The 23,313-nt window shown below is 42.8% G+C and overlaps 1 protein-coding gene across 4 annotated transcripts in view; it reads right to left on the bottom strand.

Moving 5' to 3' along the window:
- RGS14 (regulator of G protein signaling 14) overlaps nucleotides 1–19,548 on the bottom strand; it is a 161,801-nt gene extending 142,253 nt beyond the window's left edge. For 2 of the 4 annotated variants that reach the window (XM_069244481.1, XM_069244482.1), the window contains exon 1: nucleotides 19,429–19,548. In XM_069244481.1, the coding sequence (XP_069100582.1) occupies nucleotides 19,429–19,542 (114 nt within the window). In that variant the 5' untranslated portion in view covers nucleotides 19,543–19,548. Of the gene's footprint in view, nucleotides 1–325; nucleotides 403–8,676; nucleotides 8,884–19,428 lie in introns of those variants that run through there. The other 2 variants (XM_069244485.1, XM_069244484.1) reach the window with 2 other exon arrangements.
- Between the last annotated feature and the right edge of the window lie 3,765 nt (nucleotides 19,549–23,313).

Raw genomic sequence — 23,313 nt, 5'->3', positions numbered from 1 at the left:
GACCCTAGAGGATGGGCAAAATGGAACCAGAGATTAAGACACTTGTTAATTATTTGGTATTTGGTGTATCTAGTAATATGGCTGGGCGTCTCAAAACATGGGAGGAGCCAGAGGCCCTCTTTTAGGGACTGGGAAGGGGGGTGTAGACTCCATTTTATAGGGCCAGGGCTTAAACGCGGAGCAGGATCCGTCCTATCAGCGTCCAGGTGGCCCGACACACTCCTAGCTTCTACCGATGTCCTGGGTGCCTCACACACGCATTGTGTCGGAAACCCTGTCACATATATTCCACATGCTCTCAGTATCTAGCATCCTGACTCGTTACCTTCCGTGTCCCTCCCACTGAGAACGAATCCCCCTCCTTCCATTGACCCGAAGCGTTGGGGTCCCTCGGTTCGCAGAAACAGGGATCTTCTGGGATTATCTCAGACTAGCTTTGTAAAAACAGTTTGGTTGGGCCACGCCCCCTGAGAGCTGCAGGGTCAGCACTGGTCTTCTGAGGATTATCACTCATTAAACCAGACGCGCACGCAAATACACACACGCACACACGGTGTGCTGCCTGGAAAATGCGCAATGTGTGTGGGGGTGAGTGAGGTTCATGCATCACACAAAAGCTACACATATAGCACACAACGTAATACATAAACTTTCGTAACACGACGCCACAGGCAGCCTCATACCACGCTGATATCCAGTCTGCGTGTGTGCACACATAATACCATCTACACTGCTTGTTCATAAAACAGTGTGGCACGCAGAATACAAAGCATAGCAAACAATGTTAGCACAGTACATAACACATACAGCATTCACTGTACAAAGCTATCACTCGGCACAGTTGTAACATAAGAACACTGCAGGCAGAACCCTAAAACATTATTGCACAGATTATAAAAAAGACAGACAATACTACATTTAAAGGGCAGACAATTTGCTTGCACCACCATAGCTATCAAACATAATGTGCGTCAGAAAAGAACGTATATGCAACTCAAACACACCACGAACCCACAGTACGACAAGCCAGTGCTTAATTTGTAAATAAAAAGGTGCCGGTGCCCAAAGCCCTCCTCTTAAACATGCGGCTGCTGCAATTAAATGTGCGAACACGGAATACTGAGGCAGCGTAAACCCGAAGCCATCTCGGGTCTCTTCAATACATTTAAAAGCCACTTGATCCCCCTTCAGCTCACACCTGCAGCTTTCTGCTTTCTCATTGTGACGCTTTTTCGTTTTTCTTGTCCTCCGTCTTTCCAAACGTGTCTTTTGCTCGCAGCAAATGCTTGAGGCAGGAGACTAAGCGCCGGCCCTCAAAAATAGGTGCTGGTGCTCAGCACCGGAAACAACAAGCACAAATTAAGCACTGCAACAGCATTTGCAATGCAACGAGTCTTGCGTTTCCTCGTGTTAGAGCTGATAGCGTTGTAAACTCCTAACCGGACTTTTCACAGGTAATGAAACCTATCGGCAAAAGTGTACGTAACCAGAAAAAGTGCAATGAACTGTGTAACTGGGTCTATATTATGTAAAACGCTCGACTTCTGCCAAGCGAGATCCGACTGGGAAAATAGAGAAAAAGTAGTCCACGATCCGGACGGAAAACAGCGAGCCTCGCATGTTTTCTGTACTTGGTCGATGCGCTCGAGAAGGGCTATCCACCGGAAAAGGCATGACGTATGCATGCCTTCTACTAATGAAATCAAGCAGATTCTAACAGGCAAGCCCACGAGCCAATAAAAGACACTGACGTGACGTGGACAGGGCTCTGAGCCCTTATTAAATCCTAAAGCGTCTCGCTTAGCGAAACGCAAGCGCATGCGACGCAGGCTCGACCCTAAAAACACTCTTTCATCCTCAGAGCGCACAAAACAACTCCCTTAAATTATGCATGTCGACCTAACACAAAAATTTACCCGAGAGGCCATTGAAGCACTGACATAGCCAATAGGTCTCGCATTTTGGATGTGAATGCAGTATTTCTGCATTTCTAGTATGTTATCGTTTAGAAGCTTGCATTGCCACTACAAGCGAAAAAAACATCCCTAGATGTGTGTGACGCCATACTCACAAGCATCGAGGGGTAGGGATAGAAAGAGAGTTAGAGGTAGAGAGAGAGAGAGAGAGAGAGTGGAGGTAGGGAGAGAGGGGGTAGAGAGAGAGAGGTAGAGAGAGAGATGATAGTGGTATAGATAGAGGTAGAGATAAAAAGATAGAGGTAGAGAGGTAAAGGTAGAGAGAGGTAGAGAGAGGGTGGGGGTTGAGGTAGAGAGAGGGGGGGTTGAGGTAGAGAGAGAGGGTTAGAGGTAGAGAGAGGTAGATGTATAGGTAGAGGTCTGGCGACGTAGAGATAAAAAGAGAGGTAGCGGTGGAGAGATAGGTAGAGAGAGAGGTTAGAGGTCGAGAGAGAGGGGAGAGGTCCATAGAGAGGTAGAGAGAGGAGTAGAGGTAGAGGTGTAGAGAGAGGTAGAGGTGTAGAGAGGGGTAGTGGTAGAGAGAGCGTGAGATGGGTAGTGGTAGAGAGAGAGAGGGGTAGTGGTAGAGAGAGAGAGGGGTAGAGGTATAGGTAGAGGTGTAAAGAGGTAAAGAGGTAGAGAGGTAGAGGCAGAGAGTGAGCCAGAGTTAGACAGCGAGGTAGAGGAAGAGGTAGAGAGAGGTAGAGAGAGAGATCCAAGAACCAAGCACCATCGCTACGCTTGAAGTTTAGGAGAGAGAAATATCCAAGAACAAAGTGCCATTACAAATTAAACCTTTGGGGTGTTTTCACTGGTGTAGTGTGAAAACATTGCTATGGACAGCCAAAAAAGAACACTAAGGCTGTAATGCCCAGATAGGCCATCACACGCTGTAACAGGAGGATGCATGAATGTAGTGTGTTGGCCAACAACAATGTTCTCTTAGTGAAATCGCTTGGGAGGGAAGTAAGCACACAAAAGGAGGGACATTTAGAAAAATGCACCAATAAAAAGGAAGCATTGAAGACAAGCACAACAAAGAACGAATGGCAATCGTGGCATGATTAAAGCAAGTACAGAATGTCTTGAAGAAAGCACATGCGAGCTGCCTACGCTCAACCTATAAAATATGAACTACAATAAAGTAAAATAAATAAAATGCAAGCAAATGTTACAGGCAGTGCACCCCCAGGATTAGTACTTGTCCACCTCCTTCTGAAAACATGCATGAAGGGTGCCCCACAGGTGCAGAAAGGGGTACATAACTAACAAATTGTTTTTTCCCCAGGCCTATCTTACTATGGAAGAATCTAGATGTTAAGGACTCTTAGAGCAGAGTGAGCACATTATTCAGAACTGAATGCAGAACAGATTCAGGTACTTGGTGGCCAAACAAACAATCTCCACTTTGCAGACATTATTTACCAGACCACCAGATTAAGGCCACCAGTCAGTGGCAAAAGAATGCTGTAATATCAGAGCTCACTTCAACGTTAACGTACCCTTCCAGTGCCAAAGTAATATAGAACAGGTAACACATTGAGTTTCTCATTCTTGGGAAAAATCTCCTACTCAAACACGAGATCCCAAGACAAACAAATCAAAAATCTTAATCCTACACAAATAGGCAGACTCCAGTTCCATCTATCTAGGTTACCCTAAAAAAACAGAAATACATAGGCAAGTCCAGAAATATTTGCAGAAATAATCCAGATAGTAAGAAAATCAGATCACCAAAGCCTGCCAAAAAGAGAGATACCTTCAAACATCTCCACCCACACTAGAAGGTCCACAGGATCCTCAGACCCCAAATATTTTGCTACAATTACTTTACCCAGTGTATCTTGAAAAGAAGAATCAGATCTTTATCTCAGACGTAAAATCTAATCTGTCAAGTAGAAATACTAATTTTTAAGTGAATGACTCTGCCAAAGTAGGGATCAGAGGCATGGGGTGTTCTTTCCATGAGCGTAAAGAACAAAATAACCACTTAGAGTTCTTTTAGAAACTCACTACACTGCTCTTTGGCCACGCCTTTGATTGGGTTTACCACCTTTAGTTACACCAAGCCAACCAAAAAATAGACACAGATAAATACTGATAATTAGAGAAAAACAAATGTGGATAAATGCCAATAAGAGATATAAATGTGGATTACTACAGTTGGAACAAATACCATAAAACAACACAGATGTAATTCATGCTCACTAGAGAGCAAGGTTCAGGTAGAGGTATTTCTTTTAACAGGAATATGTCTTTGAGACACCAGCAGACAAAACTACATCAGTTAGTACAGAATTAAGTAAACATCAGAATAGACTAAATGTTGAGAGGTTCATATGGTTGGCAGCCAGAAGGCAGATTACGTGGGACGGACATCTGCCCTCTTTGGAAACTCCTTTGAGTATATTGCTATTGTTACTTGCATCTATTTCTCACTTTCAAATTAAGAGGTGTTTCTCCAACTCTTTCTAAAAAATGGAGCATGGTTGAAGTAGTCCCGATGCTTATGAAATGTGATTACTGGTCCTGGGGGCATAGATGGAGAATAAGCACTGCCCTTTTACCCCCTATTTCTTCATTTCTATTCTAATTGTGTCTTTTCTTCAAGTGTGCTGAAGGCCACTGGAGATGGCTGAGGTGTCAGTCGTGCTGGCTTTGTAGCTTATGCAACTGAAGTCAGTGAAGTTGAAGTAGAAAGGGGATGATGTGTTCATATTTTTTAGGTCATTGAGGAGGCATAGTGCTGCATGTTGGATTTTGTCAGAAACCCTTCAAAAAGGGCAACGGAGCAAGCACGGGGTTTCCAGTGCCAACATTGGTGATTATCTTTTGCTCATTATGCCCTGGTGCCTAACCTACTACGGATCCTGAGCAACGAGGCCCTTCACTCACAGTGGTAGAGAGGGTTGAGGAGTCAAATGATCTTCGGGGAGGTAGGTTTAAGGCGAACACAGGCACAGGACTAAAAAACCCACAAAGTAACCATAATAACTGATTGTCCAGTGAAATACTGTCTTTTGTGATAAAAGCAGTATTTAATATAAACGTACAAAACATAAAAACCAAACACTAAATAATACCCATTGTCTCTGAATGTCAGCACTCTAACGCTGTCCCAGGAGGGATCCTCAAATGCCTCTTTCCCATGTAGTGGAGCTGGTTATTCTCCATTCAAAAATGGTGGGAACTTTCAGATGTGATATATGCTAGTCAATATGCAACTAGGTCTGAGTTTGGCCTTAAGAGTCTACTTCAGCAGCACTGTGTACTTAGTTTGTGAAAGTCCCCAGGAGGCCTGCTGGCAACAGTCTTACCCGACCTGATGGCAGGTAGTCCAGGAGGACCAGGGTGCATCTTTGCGGGCTCCTACGCTGGGATGCTGGAGGACTTCTTGTTGTCTTTTCACAGTGATGCATTGGGTCACCACAGTCTCCCTGACCACCCATGTCGGTGACAGATGTTTTCTCCATGGCTCCCTCAGCTGTTATGGCAGTGATATTCTAGGGTAGGTCCCAAGTATATGGAGTTAGCTGACTTTACACAGCAAGGGTGACAAACGTAAATTCATGGCCCCCCCCATTCTGAGGTCACTGAGTTTAGACAGCATGGGCAACTGCTATAATTTCACGGTGGTCCTCACCTGGCATACTGGGGTTTCTGACTCCCACAAGATGGGTCAAAGAGCCCTCACTCTTGTAACTGGACAGAGCACGCCCGACTGGACCAAGCATCTCGCAGTTCGCTCACCAGGATCCACTTGACAAGATCCACTGGTCCTTGCTCTCTCCATGCACTCTCCTCCTCAAAAGGTATGCTGGTCTTGGCAGGCAGGCAGGCAGGCAGAAGGACCAAACTCAGGACAAGTGGTTTTGACTTCCAGGATTATAACCCCTTACGCAGAGGGAAACTAGCAGACATTGGTCCCTAGTTCTAGTTACAGCAGTAAGAAGTCTTGGTGATCTTCTGTACACGTTGTTGCACAGTGCTTTTGAATCCTTTGTGGACTTCCATCTCTGTAGTCCATATCCAGGCATGAATTTAGTGTCTGGTCCTTTGAGATTTGTGTTGTTGATGCGGACTCCTTTGAAATACCCTTACCTCTGTGCTTTTTCAAATGTACAGTCTGCCACAACATGAGCATCTAAAGTTCTGAATGACCCACCACACAGGCTAACAGAATAACTGGGGATCACACATAGCTGTCACCCTCCACTGAAATATGCCTCGCAGAGGTCAAAGGACTAAGCCATCCCTTCTATTATAATTCTCTGGTCCTACTGTGCCAACCTTACCAGACCCACCATCTCGCCTGACAATGAGCCCAGGCCCGAAAAACCAGTAAAGCTTCCCTGAATCCAAGACCTTTGAGGTGCACAGGGAAAGCTCTGTTCCTCATCCTCCAGTGTGTGTTCCCACTCCAGGCCTATGGAAAGTTAACAATCCACATCTCTTGTCTGGGGGTTGCCGGCTTCAGCTCCAACTTGCCTTTCCAGGCCGTGGGCTTCCAGAATGGAATCCACAGGCCTCCATGTCTTTTACCATTCATAGTCACGCATGCATCCCAGTATGTACGTGCAAGCATCACATGCTGCACAGCACTACATACAGATATCATGTAGGCCAAGGGTGAGTCAAGTACACAGTTTCAAAACTTTATATGAGGGGGCCAGTAGGCACCACTTCGATGACACGGGTAACAGACCTGTTCACACTGCTGGTTCCAAAAAACCAGGAAGAGTATGCTTCCACCACCATGATCGAGTCACTTAACTCCTGACAAGGGCAGTAGCCCTCTACCACTACATGAATAGCGTTTGGGGTACACCTCCCAGGCTATCACGACCACATTAGCATGAGACAGGTCTAGGGCATGGAACACAAGCATGATCCGGATTTGTTATGACACAGGGGGCTTTTCTGGGCCAACAGATATCAAATGTAGTGATGCCCAAAGACCCTGTCTCATACTACTGAGGAGATGTGAGAACAAACTGAAACCAACATTACTCTATGGCGGCCAAAACACAATTTAGTCTATTGCGTCAACTTTCAGGTAAACTTCCACCAACCAGGTAGCTCTTGGGGAAGTTGCTCATTCGAGGTGATAACACTTGGTGCTTACCAACCAGGTGGAGTGGCCCTGCCTGGTGGAACTGGGGAACTGGCACCTTGTTGGACTCACAGACTGTGAGATCATCAGATGGAAAACACTGCTAAACAAAGGAATCTTCAAGACAGAAGGAAACATGGAACTAGATTGAGGAATCTATGGGCATTTGATCCGTAAACAGAGGTACCAGGATATGAATCCTCACACACACACTGATCCTCCATCCTCTCCCACCATGCTAAAAGGACAACATTTAGGTGTGTAAACACATTTAGGAATATAAACCATTATAAAAATACATCAGTTATATTGTAGGAAAACATCATTTACTAAATGACAATGTATGTTAATTTTGTCATTTTCAATCATTTTGTGCTCCAAATGCAATTGTATAAAGTTACGAACAGAAATGAAAAAATGAATTAACAATATTTGAAAAACAGTAACTATGTAAAATTGGGTCTGCACTTGGTGCAGCAGTGTGATTGAATCCCAGGAACTGGAGTACTTTTAAATTGAAAACAAAGGAAATATACAAACGACAAAACAAAATAAAATAATATATCTTATTACTGTTTTGACTTTTTAGCTAAGTCTTGTAAACAAATTGCTACCACTTGATGCACTCTGGCCACCTTGAATAAATCACAAAAATGGATATGAAAAATTCAACTTAGAAGTGGCACCGCTTAAGCCTGGATGTGAGGGCTGTGGGCTTAAGGGGACGCCGAGTGTGCCCACTGGATAACACAGACTGGGAAAGTGCCATTAAACTGTGGCAGCTAACACGTGCCATTCCATTTGGTATCATTTCAAGCAGCTATCCGAACCCTTTTCCACAAACATTTCTATCTGGTTTATGCCAGGTGTGAGAAGACTGACCTGGCTGCTTTTTTGGGAGCTAACGTCGTCTATTTATGAAGGGGAGTCAAAAGTGAATCCAAAAATGTAAATTGAAAAATAGTGCTGGTTTAACTATTTATCCAAGCAAGTGAGAGCTCCTCACCCACCAATGCCGTCATCAGGTCTCGACATCCGGCAATGATCATTCATCCAGAAGGCCACTGTGGTGAGTGCTTAATTAGTGCTGTGAGTGGTTGCAGCTACTGGGCACTGGACCTCATTTACGAGGACCAGGATGCATTTTTCATCTTAAGGCTTTAACGCAGAGGAAAAGGGATAAAGTCATCAAAGAGAGAAAGGGGAGATAAACGAAGGAAAACAGTGACAAAGAGAGAAAGCAGGGGTGGAAAGAATTCTGCAAGAGTGAGAAAAAGATATAGCTGGTGCAGGGTGATGGAAGAAAGAGGCATAAAGTGGAATGAAAACCAGTCAGCCTTGGCATTTGGCAACCTCTGCATGTGGCTATGATCCACCAGGAATAACAGGCTGATATGAGGCAGGACCTTTCACGTCTCCTCACACCCAAATAATCACAGGCAGAAGCAAATGAACCTGCCAGGCCATTAACATATTGAGACAATACACATTCACTTGGCAGGGGACGCCCATAGAGGAAATGTCGAACACAATCTGCCATAGCACATCGGCTGATGACAGCCACTGTTACCCAGAGAACTGCTGGGCTCTTACGAACCAATCACTTACCTTTCGAGAGACAGGGACTTCCAGGAACTCCATGAAGCCCAGCATTCAGCAGTTTTCTTTCCACTGTCCTGTCTCGGTGTCTATTGTAATCAGTTATTAATTGTTCAGCAGTAACTGATACTGTGGTATAAGAGCGATTGATGCTACAGTACTGGATGTGCTGTCAAGCTCAGCTGTCATGCAGTTGCCACATCGTTTTCGCACACTTCACTCACCATGACAGGAAGTGTTAGCAAAGAACTAACGTTGTGGCAGGAAGCAGGGGCCGAGGGAGGGTGAGCGCACCAAGCCTCTTCCTCATCTCTTGTGGTTTTAACAAAATAATACTGAAACGAACATATACTATGAGGGCTCTCAACACTTCACTCATTTAGTGGGTGCCTCACACCTGTGTTTGTGTTTTATAAAGTGCACAATGCATAAATCAATTACTTCGAAGCCTGTGAAGAACAGTCACATTTATTCAGTGGAGGGTTGAGATGTTAGCCTAGTGCATTTATTCAGTGGAAGGTTGAGCTGTTAGCCTATTGCTTTGAGTGAAAGACCAAGTGTGAACCTCCCTCCTAGAAACATAAAGTCACTCACTGGCTGTAAGCCTTGCCCCTTACAGCCCAGCTTATTGTATGTCCGTGTTATTCCTGGAGCTCAGTCTCTTTCATTGGGTGATGATCTCATATAATGGAACACTGTCTGTCTCTTGATCAGTCTCAACACAGACTGGTGAGCTAAAATTAAGTCTCACCATCAAGAATCATAATGTTGGATCCAACACCTGGAAATTCACTCTGTGGACTCTTGAACTGCGAAATCTCCGGTTTTAAAGAAGGGGCGCTTTCCCCTGTAATAACCTTCCAGGGCTGCGGCCATCTTAGAATGAAGTGACGGGGGCTTGAATGACTCGTGCTCGGCAAGAAGGCTGCGGGGACATGTAACAAAGACACAAACGGGGTGTCGCATGATAACGCAGAGACCGAAAATGATCTGTTAGGGGAAGAACGGAAATGGGCAGGGCAGAGGACGTCCTGTGTCTTCCTATCTGCGGTGACATAGCGCTTGCAAATGCGTTAAAGTCACTTCCGACTCTGTGGGTTTCGTCGCCAACCAAGCGTCATACACCAGGCTTCCCTGCAGACCTCACTCGGCACGAGACACGGAGCGCACTGAGGCTGCCTCGTGTCATGTGAACAGCAGCGCCGAGTAAAGGAGGCCGCAAGCCTCGAACACAGGCCGCAGGGAGGCACAACGAACCCTATGTCTCCGAGTCATCAGAGGCACCCAGCAGCACCCTAGTCCAATCCAGTTTTTCCCATAAACAAATAACTGTAATGCACAACTCTAGTTCAACTGGTTTAAAGTAGACCACTACAGAATTTAATTGGGATGTTAAAAGAAAAAACACAGGATGGATAAAGGGGTTGATGACGCAGAAATGAAGGTTTTACATTTATTAGCGCATAAAACGTAGTGCTGCAATAATCAAGTGTGACTTTAACCGAACTAATAAAGATTGTACGGGGACAAATGTGCCCTTAGAGTAGTTTGCCAACATTTATAAGCGTGCTTTATATAACGTGATGTATTAGAATTGCACGAATCTGACATAATCGTAAACGTGTGCTATGATTTGCTTGTTTGAAATGTTTTAGCTTAGCATAACTTTAGTGGAGGCTTTGGCCTAGTTGCCTGGTCTCACGGTTTAGATGCTCGTGTTTTTCCAATGTGCTAATAAACGTGTATTTTTGCTTGAAGCTGTACTTTTCCACTGAGATCGTTCACATGCTTATCTTAAGGTTTCGTGCCAGCCTGGCATCTTTTTCTTTGCTCCAAGGTCAATCTGCAGGTGCGGACAATGGAAGCTCTGAAAATGAGTTAATTGGTATAAAATGTTGCAACTTGCGTACCCGTCTCCAAGGATAATGTATGCTTAAGTAAAAGCTTGAGAACTGTTGTTTTTGATTGGACAATTTGAAGCCAACCTATGAACCCTCCAATGGAAGACCCTACTGGATTTGAACTGTTGTCTATTTAAACCAGGTGCACAAGGAGAAAGTAGCCATTATTGCCGTTACCAGCCATTACGCGCCATCACGAGAGGAAAACAGCCATTATTTGACATTACGAGCCCGATACCCGCCATTTTGCAGGACATTGGCCATTATGGCCCATCTTGCTGACTTCGTCATTTTGCCGACTTCTAGAGACTTTAATTAATTCTCGCCTTAGAGACTTTAACTTTGATCCCTTTGCATGAAGTAGTAGTTTTATTTTGCCGCTGAGAGGCAACTGCCCCGTCCACCCCTGCCCCTTTGCCCCGTCCCATGCTGATCGAGAAACGGTACCTGTGAGACGAAGACTTCCTTGAATGCTGATTGTAATTGGTAAATATGAAAGGAAATTGTACAATTGCATTGTGTTTCTTTTAGGTAACCAACTGCTGATTTTTGATAAGAGCCCTAGCTAGGAGTTTTCCAAATTAATGTTGCTAAATGGCTTTTGCATGAAGTCCCACATGCCGATGCTAATTTGAGGTTAGATGAGGATTCCTTTTGTTGCACGATGCAATTTGAGACCTTGTTATGCTGACTAATGTATGCAATTAGCTCATTACAGATAATAGTTTTAGTGATTTGCGTTGCCATTATCGAAGGCATTGTTATTCAAATGCTGCATAGATTGCATCTTTTCCGCCGTTATGGACAGCTATTAATGTTCATTTACATATATCATTTGGTGTTGAGACACATCTATATTGTGCTAGCTTTGTTAATATAGGGAAATAAATTCATTAACTTTGAATAAACTGGTGTGGTTATTCATGACCGAAAGGTCATGGTTCGCCGAAATGTATTCTGGATTAATTGTTAAGTGTTATGTTGATCAGGGTATTGCTTATGTTCGTTATTGATTATTGATTAGATTAAATCGATTGATCTCGGGTGAAGAGAGTCTCACTTAGCCAAAAGATTCATCGACCCAAAGAGCGTCCAAACACAGGTAAATTATTAGGGAGGAACGCTCTATCAGGGTCTAAAAGATGTCTTCTTCAGGTAAGCTTACCCGGCGGGCTTACACTCTGAACTGCTGTTTACTACGTGCGTCTCCCGAAGCCCAGGTTTCCCTCAAAGAGAGCCCAGCTGATAAGGGAAAGGCCCGAATACGTAGCCAGCGTCGTTTCAAAGGCCTTCTTGTGACATGCATGAAGCAGATACATTTCAGTGGTCATTCCGCGGGTAAAAACAAGGACTTCAAAAATATCAAATATCAGTTCAACAGTAATAAGTAAGACAATGTATTCGTCTCAGACCCAAATGCCCATTTGCGATGAAAGTCTAAGAATACACAGTGTAAAAGAATAATGGTGGAGGCCAACTTTATTGTTTCGGAGCCCAGACCTCTGTGCGGTGAGGGTCGCTGAGTATCACAGCTGCTTATTCCATTTCTTGCCTCTTTCTTCATCCACCCTTCACTTTGTGTCTCTACCTCGCTCTTGACTCTTTTTCATCTATTCTTTCTCCATTTCAGTGTTTTCCTATCGTTCTCCACGTTTCATCCCCCTTTCCCTCTACAGCCTTTCTCACAATGTATCTGGGCACAAGTCTACTGATGAAAAATAAGTCATGGTCCCCAAAAATGAACGCTGGCGCACATCAACTAGAAGCTTCAGCACAAATTAAGCACTGCTGCTACTTCCACTCTTAGGGGGCAATGCAGCACTGAGGGAAATGTAGGAAGAAAGACGGATTCTTTAACAAGGGGCATTTGATATGTAAGATAAATGTCACCCCCACGCCACTAAAAGAATCAGGGTGGAGGAGGAAGATTGAAGAGAAACTCAGGGTTGACAGAGAAAACAGGCATTGGCTAAGCCAATATTTCTTACCTACAAGAACTATTGGCTTTGTCAATGTCTTAAAGCCATGCTGTTCAGCTCCACAACTAGCAAGCAACAATGTGTTTCGCTGAGAGTCAAGCACTGGGATACAAGAGCAAGAAACATCACAGAGATGGGTGGGAGGATGGGATGGAGCAAGCAACATCAGTGAGAGGGGAGGGACGATGAGCGGTGCAAGCGGAAAGTAAGAAACAAAAAAGAACAATGACACGGCCAGAACTGCAACTACGTGCACTCATATGAAATGGTGCAACTAAAAGAAAAAAATAGCTCCAAAAAGGGGAACAGTGGAAGGATGCAAGGAAGTAGTCCTTGGGTCATGTTCCAGGGGAGAGACCAACAAAGAATAAGTAGCATGGAAATGAGAGTGTCAATTGCCAACCAGTGGTAAGCAACAGGCAGGCTCTAAACCCCGTAAGTTATAAAAATGTCTCACAAGTGACAGAGCATATGCTGTGTCAGGCGATACATAAAAAGGATTTGAAGTAAGACATTCCTGAGCCTTAAAGAGAGAAAAAGTTGAGATATAGCCATGATTTTGATTAAAGGAGGCGCAACCCTCCTAAAAAGTTTTGCCCTTGGACGGTGTAGCTAGGTTAACCTGCATTCTTCCTCTCGCTTTGTTTCCTGTAAACGTGGGAGCTGAAAGTATGAGCGCTGCCGCACTCTTACCACCATAGTAAATGAGTGGGAGCCGCATTTTAGAATATTACTGAAAAAAATGGCTGTTCCAGGAACACTTCCCAAGCCTGCAGATTTATTAAATATATATCATTGTACAGTTACGTATAGAAAGCATCTAGGGTGGTAGCTACATGAGCTCAGACATTTTGGCACATAGTACTGCAGACCTGTTGAAGTAGTATGGTTTACCAGTGTCTGTGTTTGGGTGTCCCCTGGGATCAGTGTTTGAGACACAGGCCTATGCCCCCTTGAACTAATGAAATGTTTGTTTTGACTACCACCTCCTTCCACCACCAGATACATAACATGGCTATATGAAAAAAAGAGAACAATTAACACCCACAAACAACCCTTATATGCCTCTTAACAAGCTACAACAGAGAGAAACATTTAATACTGCAAACCAAAACCCTGCTTCTTTCCTTTATTGTCTCAGAGGGTAACTTTTCACTTGTGAACATTCTGAACTCCTGCTTGGAGATTATATATATATATATATATATACACTCTGTGTTTGTACAAATGGGAAGGGACAAATCATGATACATAACAAGAAAAATTTAATGTATAATTTAAGAGGCTGGAGTAGAGAACAGAACAAAAATACACAAGACCCTTTCTTTTTTAGGTCTCAGTTAGACTGTGCATGTGCTTTCTCTTCGAGTCTATTGTAATATTACGGGATGCTTAGAGCCCACTGCTTACCGTTTGTTAGCTTAGGCCTAGCATAATTTCCGTTCCTGTTTGTGAAGCAGGGACCCAGCACTGATTGATTCAACTTCATCAATGCCCTCCACTGCTCCCAACATGATTGAGGTACTTCTTTTTAACTTCTAGGACCCTGCAAACGAAGGTGTATGACTGGCAAAATGTGCCCAGCAGGACAAACAAAACTGCAAAGTTTTATTTTCTATAGTTAACTTGTTTCTTTTATTTTGCAGAGTCTTCTTTACTCACTTTGCACTCCTGTTTTGTTTTTGCTCGTTGGCACTGTTCCCAAAATAGGATGATTATCTTGTTCTAAAAATTGCAAAGCGACATTGCGTACTTTTTATGTGTCATTTATGAAAATATGCTTTAACACAAAACTGTGCAGTACACCTCAATCCACCTCACTCCAATCCAATCAGCCCCATTCCAATCCATGCCAATCCACCCCACCTAACCCACACCAGTCAACCAACTCCAATCCACCCCTCTTCACCCACACCAATCCACCCCGGTCAATCCAATCAACCCCAGACCAGTCCAATCCACCCCAGACCAATCAAAACCACTCACCCCAATCCACCATACTCTAAATCTCCCAACTCATCCCACTTAAATGTGCCCCATCTTCCCCACTCCAATCTGCCCCACTCCAATCTAAAACAATGTGCCAGACTCCAATCTAAACAATCTGCCACACTCCAATCTACTCCCCTCCAATCTGCCGTGCTCCAATTCAAATCAATCTGCCCCACTCCAATCCAAACAATTAGCTCCACTCCAATCTGCCCCACTTCAAAAAGCCCACCCAACTCCAATCTACCCCACTCCAATCAAATTAACCCCACTCCAATCCACCCCACTCCAGTCCAATCAATCACAATCTACCGTACTCAATGCCACCCCAATCCAATCCACCCCACCCCACTCCAATCCATCTTTCCATTCCAACCAACTCCAATCCATCACATTCAATTCAGTCCACCCCACTCAATACAATTCACCCCTCAGTCTACCCCACTCCAGTCCACCCCACCCCAATACAGTCTATCCCAATCCATTCCAACCCACCCCAACCCAATTCACCCCACCCCAATCCACCCCACTCCTCTCCACGCCACTCCAATCTACCCCACTCCACGCCAATCTACTACAATCCCCCCCACTCTACCACAATTCAATCCACCCCACCCAAGTTCAGCCAACCCACCTCCGTTCAGTCCACCCCATCCCAATCCATACCACCCTAGTCCAATCCACATCACTCCATTCCAATAGCTCCACTCCACTTCAGTCCAGTAAATCAAATCCACCCCACTCCAGTTCAATTGAATACACTCCATCCCAATTCACCCCACTCCAATCCACGCCAAAACAATTCACCTCATCACTGCAATTCAATCCACCCACCCTAATCTAATCCACCCTAATCTAATCCACCAACTCCAATCCACCCGAATCCAATCCACCCAAATACTATCCATCACATTTCAGTCCACCTCACCCAATTTCAATCCACCCCAGTCCACTCAAAACACCCAACTCTACCACAATGCAATCCAATACATCCCACTCTATTCCAATCCAATTTAGCCCAGTACCTCAATCCACTCCAACCCACTGCAACCTATTCCACCCCACTCCACAACACTAAAATCTAAGGCACTCTCTGCCACTGAACTCTACTCTCATCTACTCAAATCTATTCCCCTTACTCCACTCTACTACTCTGTACTCCAACAAATCCACTCTACAACACTACTCCTCCACTTCACTCTGTGATACTCCATGTCACTAATTTTTTAGACATGCCGAACAGCAGCCACACTGGTGTACAACGTGACAAAATACATTGCCAAGCCAATAACTCTTTTATAGGCGAGAGCTATAGACTTTGCCAATGCTTTTTATGTTTTGAAAGGGGAAACTGGGAAATGACATTCTTGTTTACCGGACATACACAAGTGTGTGTTTTACTTTTTATCTCAAACACCCGCAAAATGGTTGAAGGCGCCTTTCTCCAATGACTGGAGAGTGAAAAGGCCCACTTCCCAGTTTAAGAAACAGTTTTTATTGTTAGCATATTTACATATAGTCCTTATGACACTCAAATGTACAAAACGTGCCTCTTGAGTGCAACAATTTGTGTACTTCGAATTGTAAATGTGAATAATGCACAAACATGTGCAATGCGAACACCACCTAGTACAGATTGCAGCATAGTACGGTGCCCGTTATGTGCTGCTGCCCCCTCTCCACGTTGCATTCATGTTTTTGATTTAATGCCAAAAATAAGGATGAGGTCACCGAAACGACGTATATGAGTAAATTGTGTAAAACGACGTTTGTTGTGATCAATAAAGTGGGACAAAACCAGCTTAATTCAATATCTGTTTGTTTTCAATTTCTTCACTGACTGTCATTGAGCAGCTGATTTGAATATTTTTTGCTTCTCATTTTACATTTAAGTTCACACGTCTCGGAATGCTTTCTCTGGATATGATTGAAAAACACTGGAAGATCTGCAGTTTTTTTAGAAAAGAATGCACATCCGCTGGCTGCGTACAGGTTGAATGTTGCTGGTTAAAAGTATTAAATGAGAAGCAGGGCAGGAGGGGGCCTGAAGGAGCAATAGGAAGGGAGAGGAGCGCGGATTGGGGGGGAGGTAGGGGGAGAGAGGGAGGTAGGGAGATAGAAGGAGCTAGGGAGGGGGAGAGAGAAGGAGGTGGGGGAAGAGGGAGGTAAGGAACTGGAGGTAGAGGGGGGGGGAGACATAGGGAGAAAGAGGCGGAGTTAGGGTGAGGGAGAGACTGCATGTGTATGTAAAGTCTCAAGTGGAATTCGACAAGCAGACTTTTTCACATTTACATAGAACGACCACCTCTCTCCAGGTTTTTTGGACACACTTTCCAGTCATGGCTGTTTGTGTGATAACCGAACGCATTCTGGTCGTCGTAGTCTTATTTTGCTTTCACTAAACCAATTTGAGTAACATGCCTGAAACACCTGTGAGAGCCTTTGAACCGGTGAGCTTTCTATGCTATCTCAAGCACCCCAAAAAGACATTGTAAAGCTTTTGTTACAAGAAGCCATACTGTAACAGCATCAGGTTTGTTGCAGTGTGAAGGCTTGATTGGCTGCTGTATTATTAAAAACACACACAACTGGGAAGGAAACTGAGCCCACCCTGATAACGAACGTGTAATTGAAGTCCGACAAAGGTTTACAATCTGTGGTGCTTACCTATGTGCAATTCCTGACATATAAAGACAACAGACTGAAAGATATTGTAGTATGTTAAGGATTTTTTTAAAAAATACAAATACCTTAAGTGCTCCTGTTCAAAGCAGGAGTCAAGTCATGGAGATTAAATATGGATTTTATACAGCACCGCTATGTGTTTTTTTCAGAAGCACTCTAACAGACGTGATTTAGTATTATAATTTCTACTTCTAATTTCTATTTATTTGACACTACCTCATAGAATGAAAACTTACAATAAAACCCCAAAATGTGCACAATATTACAGTTCATCTTGCATGATATTTTGAAACACAGAACTCAAGAATTGAAAGAATTAAAAAAACTGCATAGTCTAAAGCTTCGCCAATGAGTTGCTCATGAGCTACTGGTGGCTCTTCAACTATCTGTAAGTAGCTCTCCTGTGTGCTGCCGAGCCTACTAAATTTAGAAGCTTTGATCTGTTTGAATCAATATATGTATCCCAAAATTAAAAAGTGTGTATTCAAGATAAAAATGTGTGTATTTTCAGAACTCATAAACTGATGTTTGAAGAAAAAATGATAGGATTTCTGAAATATATTTAAAGGTGATATTTGAGTGATAAATCATGAGGCACTGTAGCAACGGATTACTAATGTTACTACTGTCACGCTAGGGGCGCGGCATCTGTGGCTGTCACTTATTAACCATGTAGAGGTGGCTTTCCAAATTAACAAATCCTTCTTCATACTAATGCTGACACCTCTGTCTGATGCATTGAAGTGAGCACTGCTGGTAATGTGTCATGGGAAGGCCTCTTATAATTCTGTATGGTGATGTCACTATTACAACACTAATATTACTAGACCAGAGTGATTTTCACTGAACATAATTACCTCTAATTATAGAAATGGCTGGAGAGCCCTTGCTATAGAAAGTATGAACACTATCAGAGCCATAAAACAGAGTAAATCCCTCAGGGCAAATTACGTTCTTGGAGGATCATTAATCATGGACAAGTAAACAATAAATGCATCTATTTTGGAATTAACAACCACGTTGTTTACATGATTTGCTACGATTTTGACCTTGCCAAAAATGTTCCCCTATTGTATTCTGCAGTCCTTGCAATCATAATTCCAGCTTAAAACATGCCTTAAGGAAAATACAGCGACTAAGTAGAGCTATTTACTGCACAATACACAGTTATTCAGCTAAATATGTAGTGTTCTCGTGTTCGTTTGTGTAATATTCTTTTGCAATTAAATAAGGTTTCCTCTAGGAGCAGTCATTTCATATAGGTTAAGTTCAATCCTGTCACTGTAATGTTGTGAGGAGGACACAGTGGGAATGTAAATTTAATTTCGTGAATGTACATTCATTAGTCTAAGCGTACAATCTTTTGTGCATATGTACTTTGATTGGCTGGCTCGAATTTACATCCATTAGAATGAACTTCAGTGGTTACAATGTGCTGTTAGCACCCCTTGTGCATTGTCGGACGTCCCAGGGTGGACACATTTTTATATTTTTCACCCCATACTTCTATGATGCCAATGTGGAGTTCTCATAAGATAAAATAAGTCATGAGATGGATTGCTTAGTATATGTCACCAGAACTCCATAGCATGTTATATGTCATGCATTTTTATATTACATGTTTTTGAAATGTGAACATGCCTACTGAAAACGGTACTACTCCATAGCCATACAAGCTGCATTATAGTACACTACCAATTTCGAGCCTTATTAGTTGAAATCTGTAAATCACAGTGATGTAAGTACTAGTTACTGAAAAAAACGTTATCTGTATGACCCCCATCCTATGAAATAGGGATTTCGAAACCACAGCTGAAAGGAAATAACCATACAAAATCTAAAGAAAAATAAACATTGATAGGTACCATATGTAGTCTATAGCACCTATTCATTCAGAGCTCGTGCACTTCAGACATGATCTTTAGCTAAAATACCTCTGCTGACAGTAATTGCTGGGCACAGCTATGGAAAATGGGCCCTGGGTACAGGGCTTGGGCTGCACCCAGTACCATGCTCCCACTCTTCGAGGGGTAAGGTCAGTAGCTGTGCAGAGAGCATGGTCCACACCCATGCTGTCCCCTCCTCCCCCCTCAGTGCCCAAGTTTTCTGTACGAAATTGGTACTGGCCACAAGCATGGCCAACGGTAGAGGTTAAATTGTGCAAAAGTTGGTGCCAGCACAGGCTGGGTCACCTGTCACCTCCTCACCTGGCCGGCCTCCAGCGGGCGGTTCACCGAGAAGGTTCTGGAGATACTCAGCTTCTTCTTCAGACTGAGGAGTCGGCTCCTGGTGCCGGACAACTCCCAGAAGGAGAAATCCATAAGAGGGAACGAGCTCTAGGAATAGAAAGGAGCCATGTCAGAGTACTGTTTTCTTGCGCATGTGTATACTAGTGATAGAGCGGTCCGTACTAATAATTTACCTGTATTCGGACGCTCTTTAGGCCGATGAATCTTTTGACTAAGTGGAACTCTCCGTACTCTTATATCGATCAATTGCATTAAATCAATAATCAATAACGAACATAAGCAATACCCTGATCAACATAACACTTAACAATTAATCCAGAATACATTTCGGCGAACCCTGACCTTTCAGTCAGGAATAATCACACCAGTTTATTCAAAGTTAGTGAATTTATTTCCCTATATTAACAAAGCTAGCACAATATAGATGTGTCTCAACACCAAATGATAAACATAAATGAACATTAATAGCTGTCCATAGCGGCGAAACAAGTGCAATCTATGCAGCATTTGAATCACAAGACATTCGATAATAGCAATGCAAATTACTAATACTATAATCTGTAATGAGCTAATTGCATACATTTAGTCAGCATAACAAGGTCTCAAATTGCATCGTGCAGCAAAAGGAATCCTCATCTAACCTCAAATTAGCATCGGCATGTGGGACTTCATGCAAAAACAATTTAGCAACATTAATTTGGAAAAACTCCTAGCTAGGGATCTTGTCAAAAATCAGCAGTTGGTTACCTAAAAGAAACACAATGCAATTTTACAATTTTCCTTTCATATTTACCAATTACGATCAGCATACAAGGAAGTCTTCGTCTCGCAGGTACCGTTTCTCGATCAGCATGGGTACCGTTTCGATCAGCATGGGACGGGGCAAAGGGGCAGGGGTGGACGGGGCAATTGCCTCACGGCGGCAAGGTAAAACTACTACTTCATGCAAGGGGATCAAAGTTAAAGTCTCTAGGGCAAGAATCATTTAAAGTCTCTTTCTCTCGATTAGAGAAAGCATCAAAGTCTCTCAAAATGGCGTCGCAGCAAGATGGGCCATAATAGCTACGAAGTCTGCAAAATGGCGGGTGTCGAGCTGGCAATGGCGGGTAATAGCTGCAATGGCCTAATTTCTTCTCGTGCACCTGGGTTTTATAGACAACAGTTCGAATCCAGTAGGGTCTTCCATTGGAGGGTTCATAGGTTAGCTTCAAATTGTCCAATCAAAAACAACAGTTCTCAAGCTTTTACTTAAGCATACATTATCCTTGGAGATGGGTACGCAAGTTGCAACATTTTATACCAATTAACTCACTTTCAGAGCTTCCATTGTCCGCACCTGCAGATCGACCTTGGAGTAAAGAGAAAATATGCCAGGCTGGCACAAAACTTTAAGATAAGCATGTGAACGATCTCAGTGGAAAAGTACAGCTTCAAGCAAAAATACACGTTTAATAGCACATTGGAAAAATACGAGCATCTAAACCGTGAGACCAGGCAACTAGGCCAAAGCCTCCACTAAAGTTATGCTAAGCTAAAGCATTTCAAGCAAGCAAATCATAGCACACGTTTACGATTATGTCGGATTAGTGCAATTCTAATACATCACGTTATATAAAGCACGCTTATAAATGTTGGCAAACTACTCTGAGGGCACATTTTGTCCCCGTTCAATCTTTATTAGTTCGGTTAAAGTCACACATGATTATTTCAACACTACGTTTAAGCGCTAATAAATGTAAAACCTTCATTTCTGCTTCATCAATACCTCCTCTGATGACTACTTGTCATCACACGAAACCATGCCCACAAATTTTATTCCATTAAAATTCTGTCAGTTCTCTTTTCCTTTTAATTCCCCTAGTTTTCGCTTTGTATTCTTCTGCCATTCTTTTCATTATTTTCTCTTCCTTTCTTCTTTTAATTCTTTCCATAATCATTATTATTCCCCTTTTTATTCCCCAAATTCCAAATATACAAATCAGTACCATCAATATTCCCTCTATTATTTTTAGCAGTATTCCATTCCAAATTCCCCCAATCCAATTTCCCACTGAAGCAAGTCCTTTTCCAACCTTCTCCCACACTCCTGGTTCTTTCAATTCCTTCAAATCTGCACTCTCTTTTGTTAGATTAGCAAGCATAGTTTTAATCTTCACACTATTGTCGGGAATATACGTACAACAGTGTCGTGCACCAAGCATTTTGCAAACGCCGCCATCCTTTGCTAAAAGAATGTCTAAAGCAAGCCTATTTTGAAGAGTCATAGCTCTTTCCGCTGCAAGTTCAGCATCTATCAGGATTATAGCACCTGAAAACTTTGTCAACATGTTATCCACTATAGTAGACAACTTTCTTATTTTGATGGAATTCAACACAACTCCCAATGAAGGAATCATGGCTCCAAATATATCTCCTACCACAGCAGCTGCGGTCTCTCTTTTCTGGATACGATGGGATCCAGATGTCTTTTGAATCATCGATAGGTCATCCAGTTGATAAACCTTTGGGAACACTATACCCAAATAACATCTCCCCCACCATCCCTTTGGAAGACGATAATAGGCATTATACCCACAAATGTAATATACACCTGGAATGACAGGGTCAAGTCCGTTCATCATGAATGTCCATTTGGCCTTAAAGATAAACGTATGTTTACACTCACTCGCTCCTACAAAAATGTTATCATAATAAGATTCACCTCGATATATACAAAATTTCCCTACATGCCAAGCATCTAAAGCTATTCTCCCTTGTGTCTTTATTGCGGCAAAATCATAATTATCTACTGAAGTCCTCTTATGTAGCTCTTTTTCTAATTTCGCATTCATTTGTGCTCTTCTATCATCTGTGCGATCTAAAAAGCTTATTTCTACTGCAGAGAGCGAGCAGGTAAGATTTTCCCTATGAGCGTGAGCCGTTTCAAAAGGTAGCATTGGCTCGAAAAATTCCCTCATTATTTTAGCATCCCAATCCTTAGCAATCTGGCTTAGCTGCGCTATTATAGGAACATATGCGAAGGTAACATCATAATTTGAGTAAAAATACTGTATGTTAGTTTGACCATAAAATCTAGACATTACTATACTACATGTAATCCCGTATGTAAGCGGCATATGGTGATATGTCACCCCTTCCTTTACTGATGTCGGTATCTGTGTACACACATAACAATCTTTCGCATCCATAGTCTCAACATATTCTGTTAGCAAGCGATAGAAAACATTATACGAAAGTTCTTTCTTATCATGCAAGAGTCTCTCATCTATTTCTAGTCTTTTCAATGCGGTTAGTTCAGTGACAGTAACAGGAGCAAAAGTAGAAGCATCAATTTTCTCATTCTCACCCTTTCCATGCATTGCAAGCACTATTGTCATTATTATTAGTACACATGCAATTATCAAGCCTATACACACATATTTACAATATTTCTTTCTACTGTTTTGCGTCATGATCTGTATAGAATCAGAGAGCTAGAAGCACCTATAAATGAAACTATTTAGCAATTCAGTTACAAAGCTGAACGAGCGCAATGTTCACACAGTTTTCTTCAAGAGGCCAGTCACTTATCGGTTAGCAGCATTTGTCTCAATTCGGCAATAACTCAGTCTTTATCGGTTTCGCAAATGTCTCATCCGGTTTAGCAATGTCTCAGCTGGTTGTATCACTTTAGATTGTAGCAGGCAATGTCATTTATCACCCTTTCAATCAACACTGTCCATAAAACTTTTCTTTTCTATTGGTATCTCTTCTTCTTCGTTCTCAATGCTTAGAGATACAAACTCGTCAGTCCAATCGTCATTGACTGCATATGCCCATTCTGGACCGGAATATCTCCTGTTT

Source organism: Pleurodeles waltl, chromosome 7, assembly GCF_031143425.1.
Source record: "Pleurodeles waltl isolate 20211129_DDA chromosome 7, aPleWal1.hap1.20221129, whole genome shotgun sequence".
Taxonomy (NCBI): Eukaryota; Metazoa; Chordata; class Amphibia; order Caudata; family Salamandridae; genus Pleurodeles; species Pleurodeles waltl.
The sequence above is the reverse complement of the archived record's forward strand: the minus strand, read 5'-3'. Positions and strand labels throughout refer to the sequence as shown.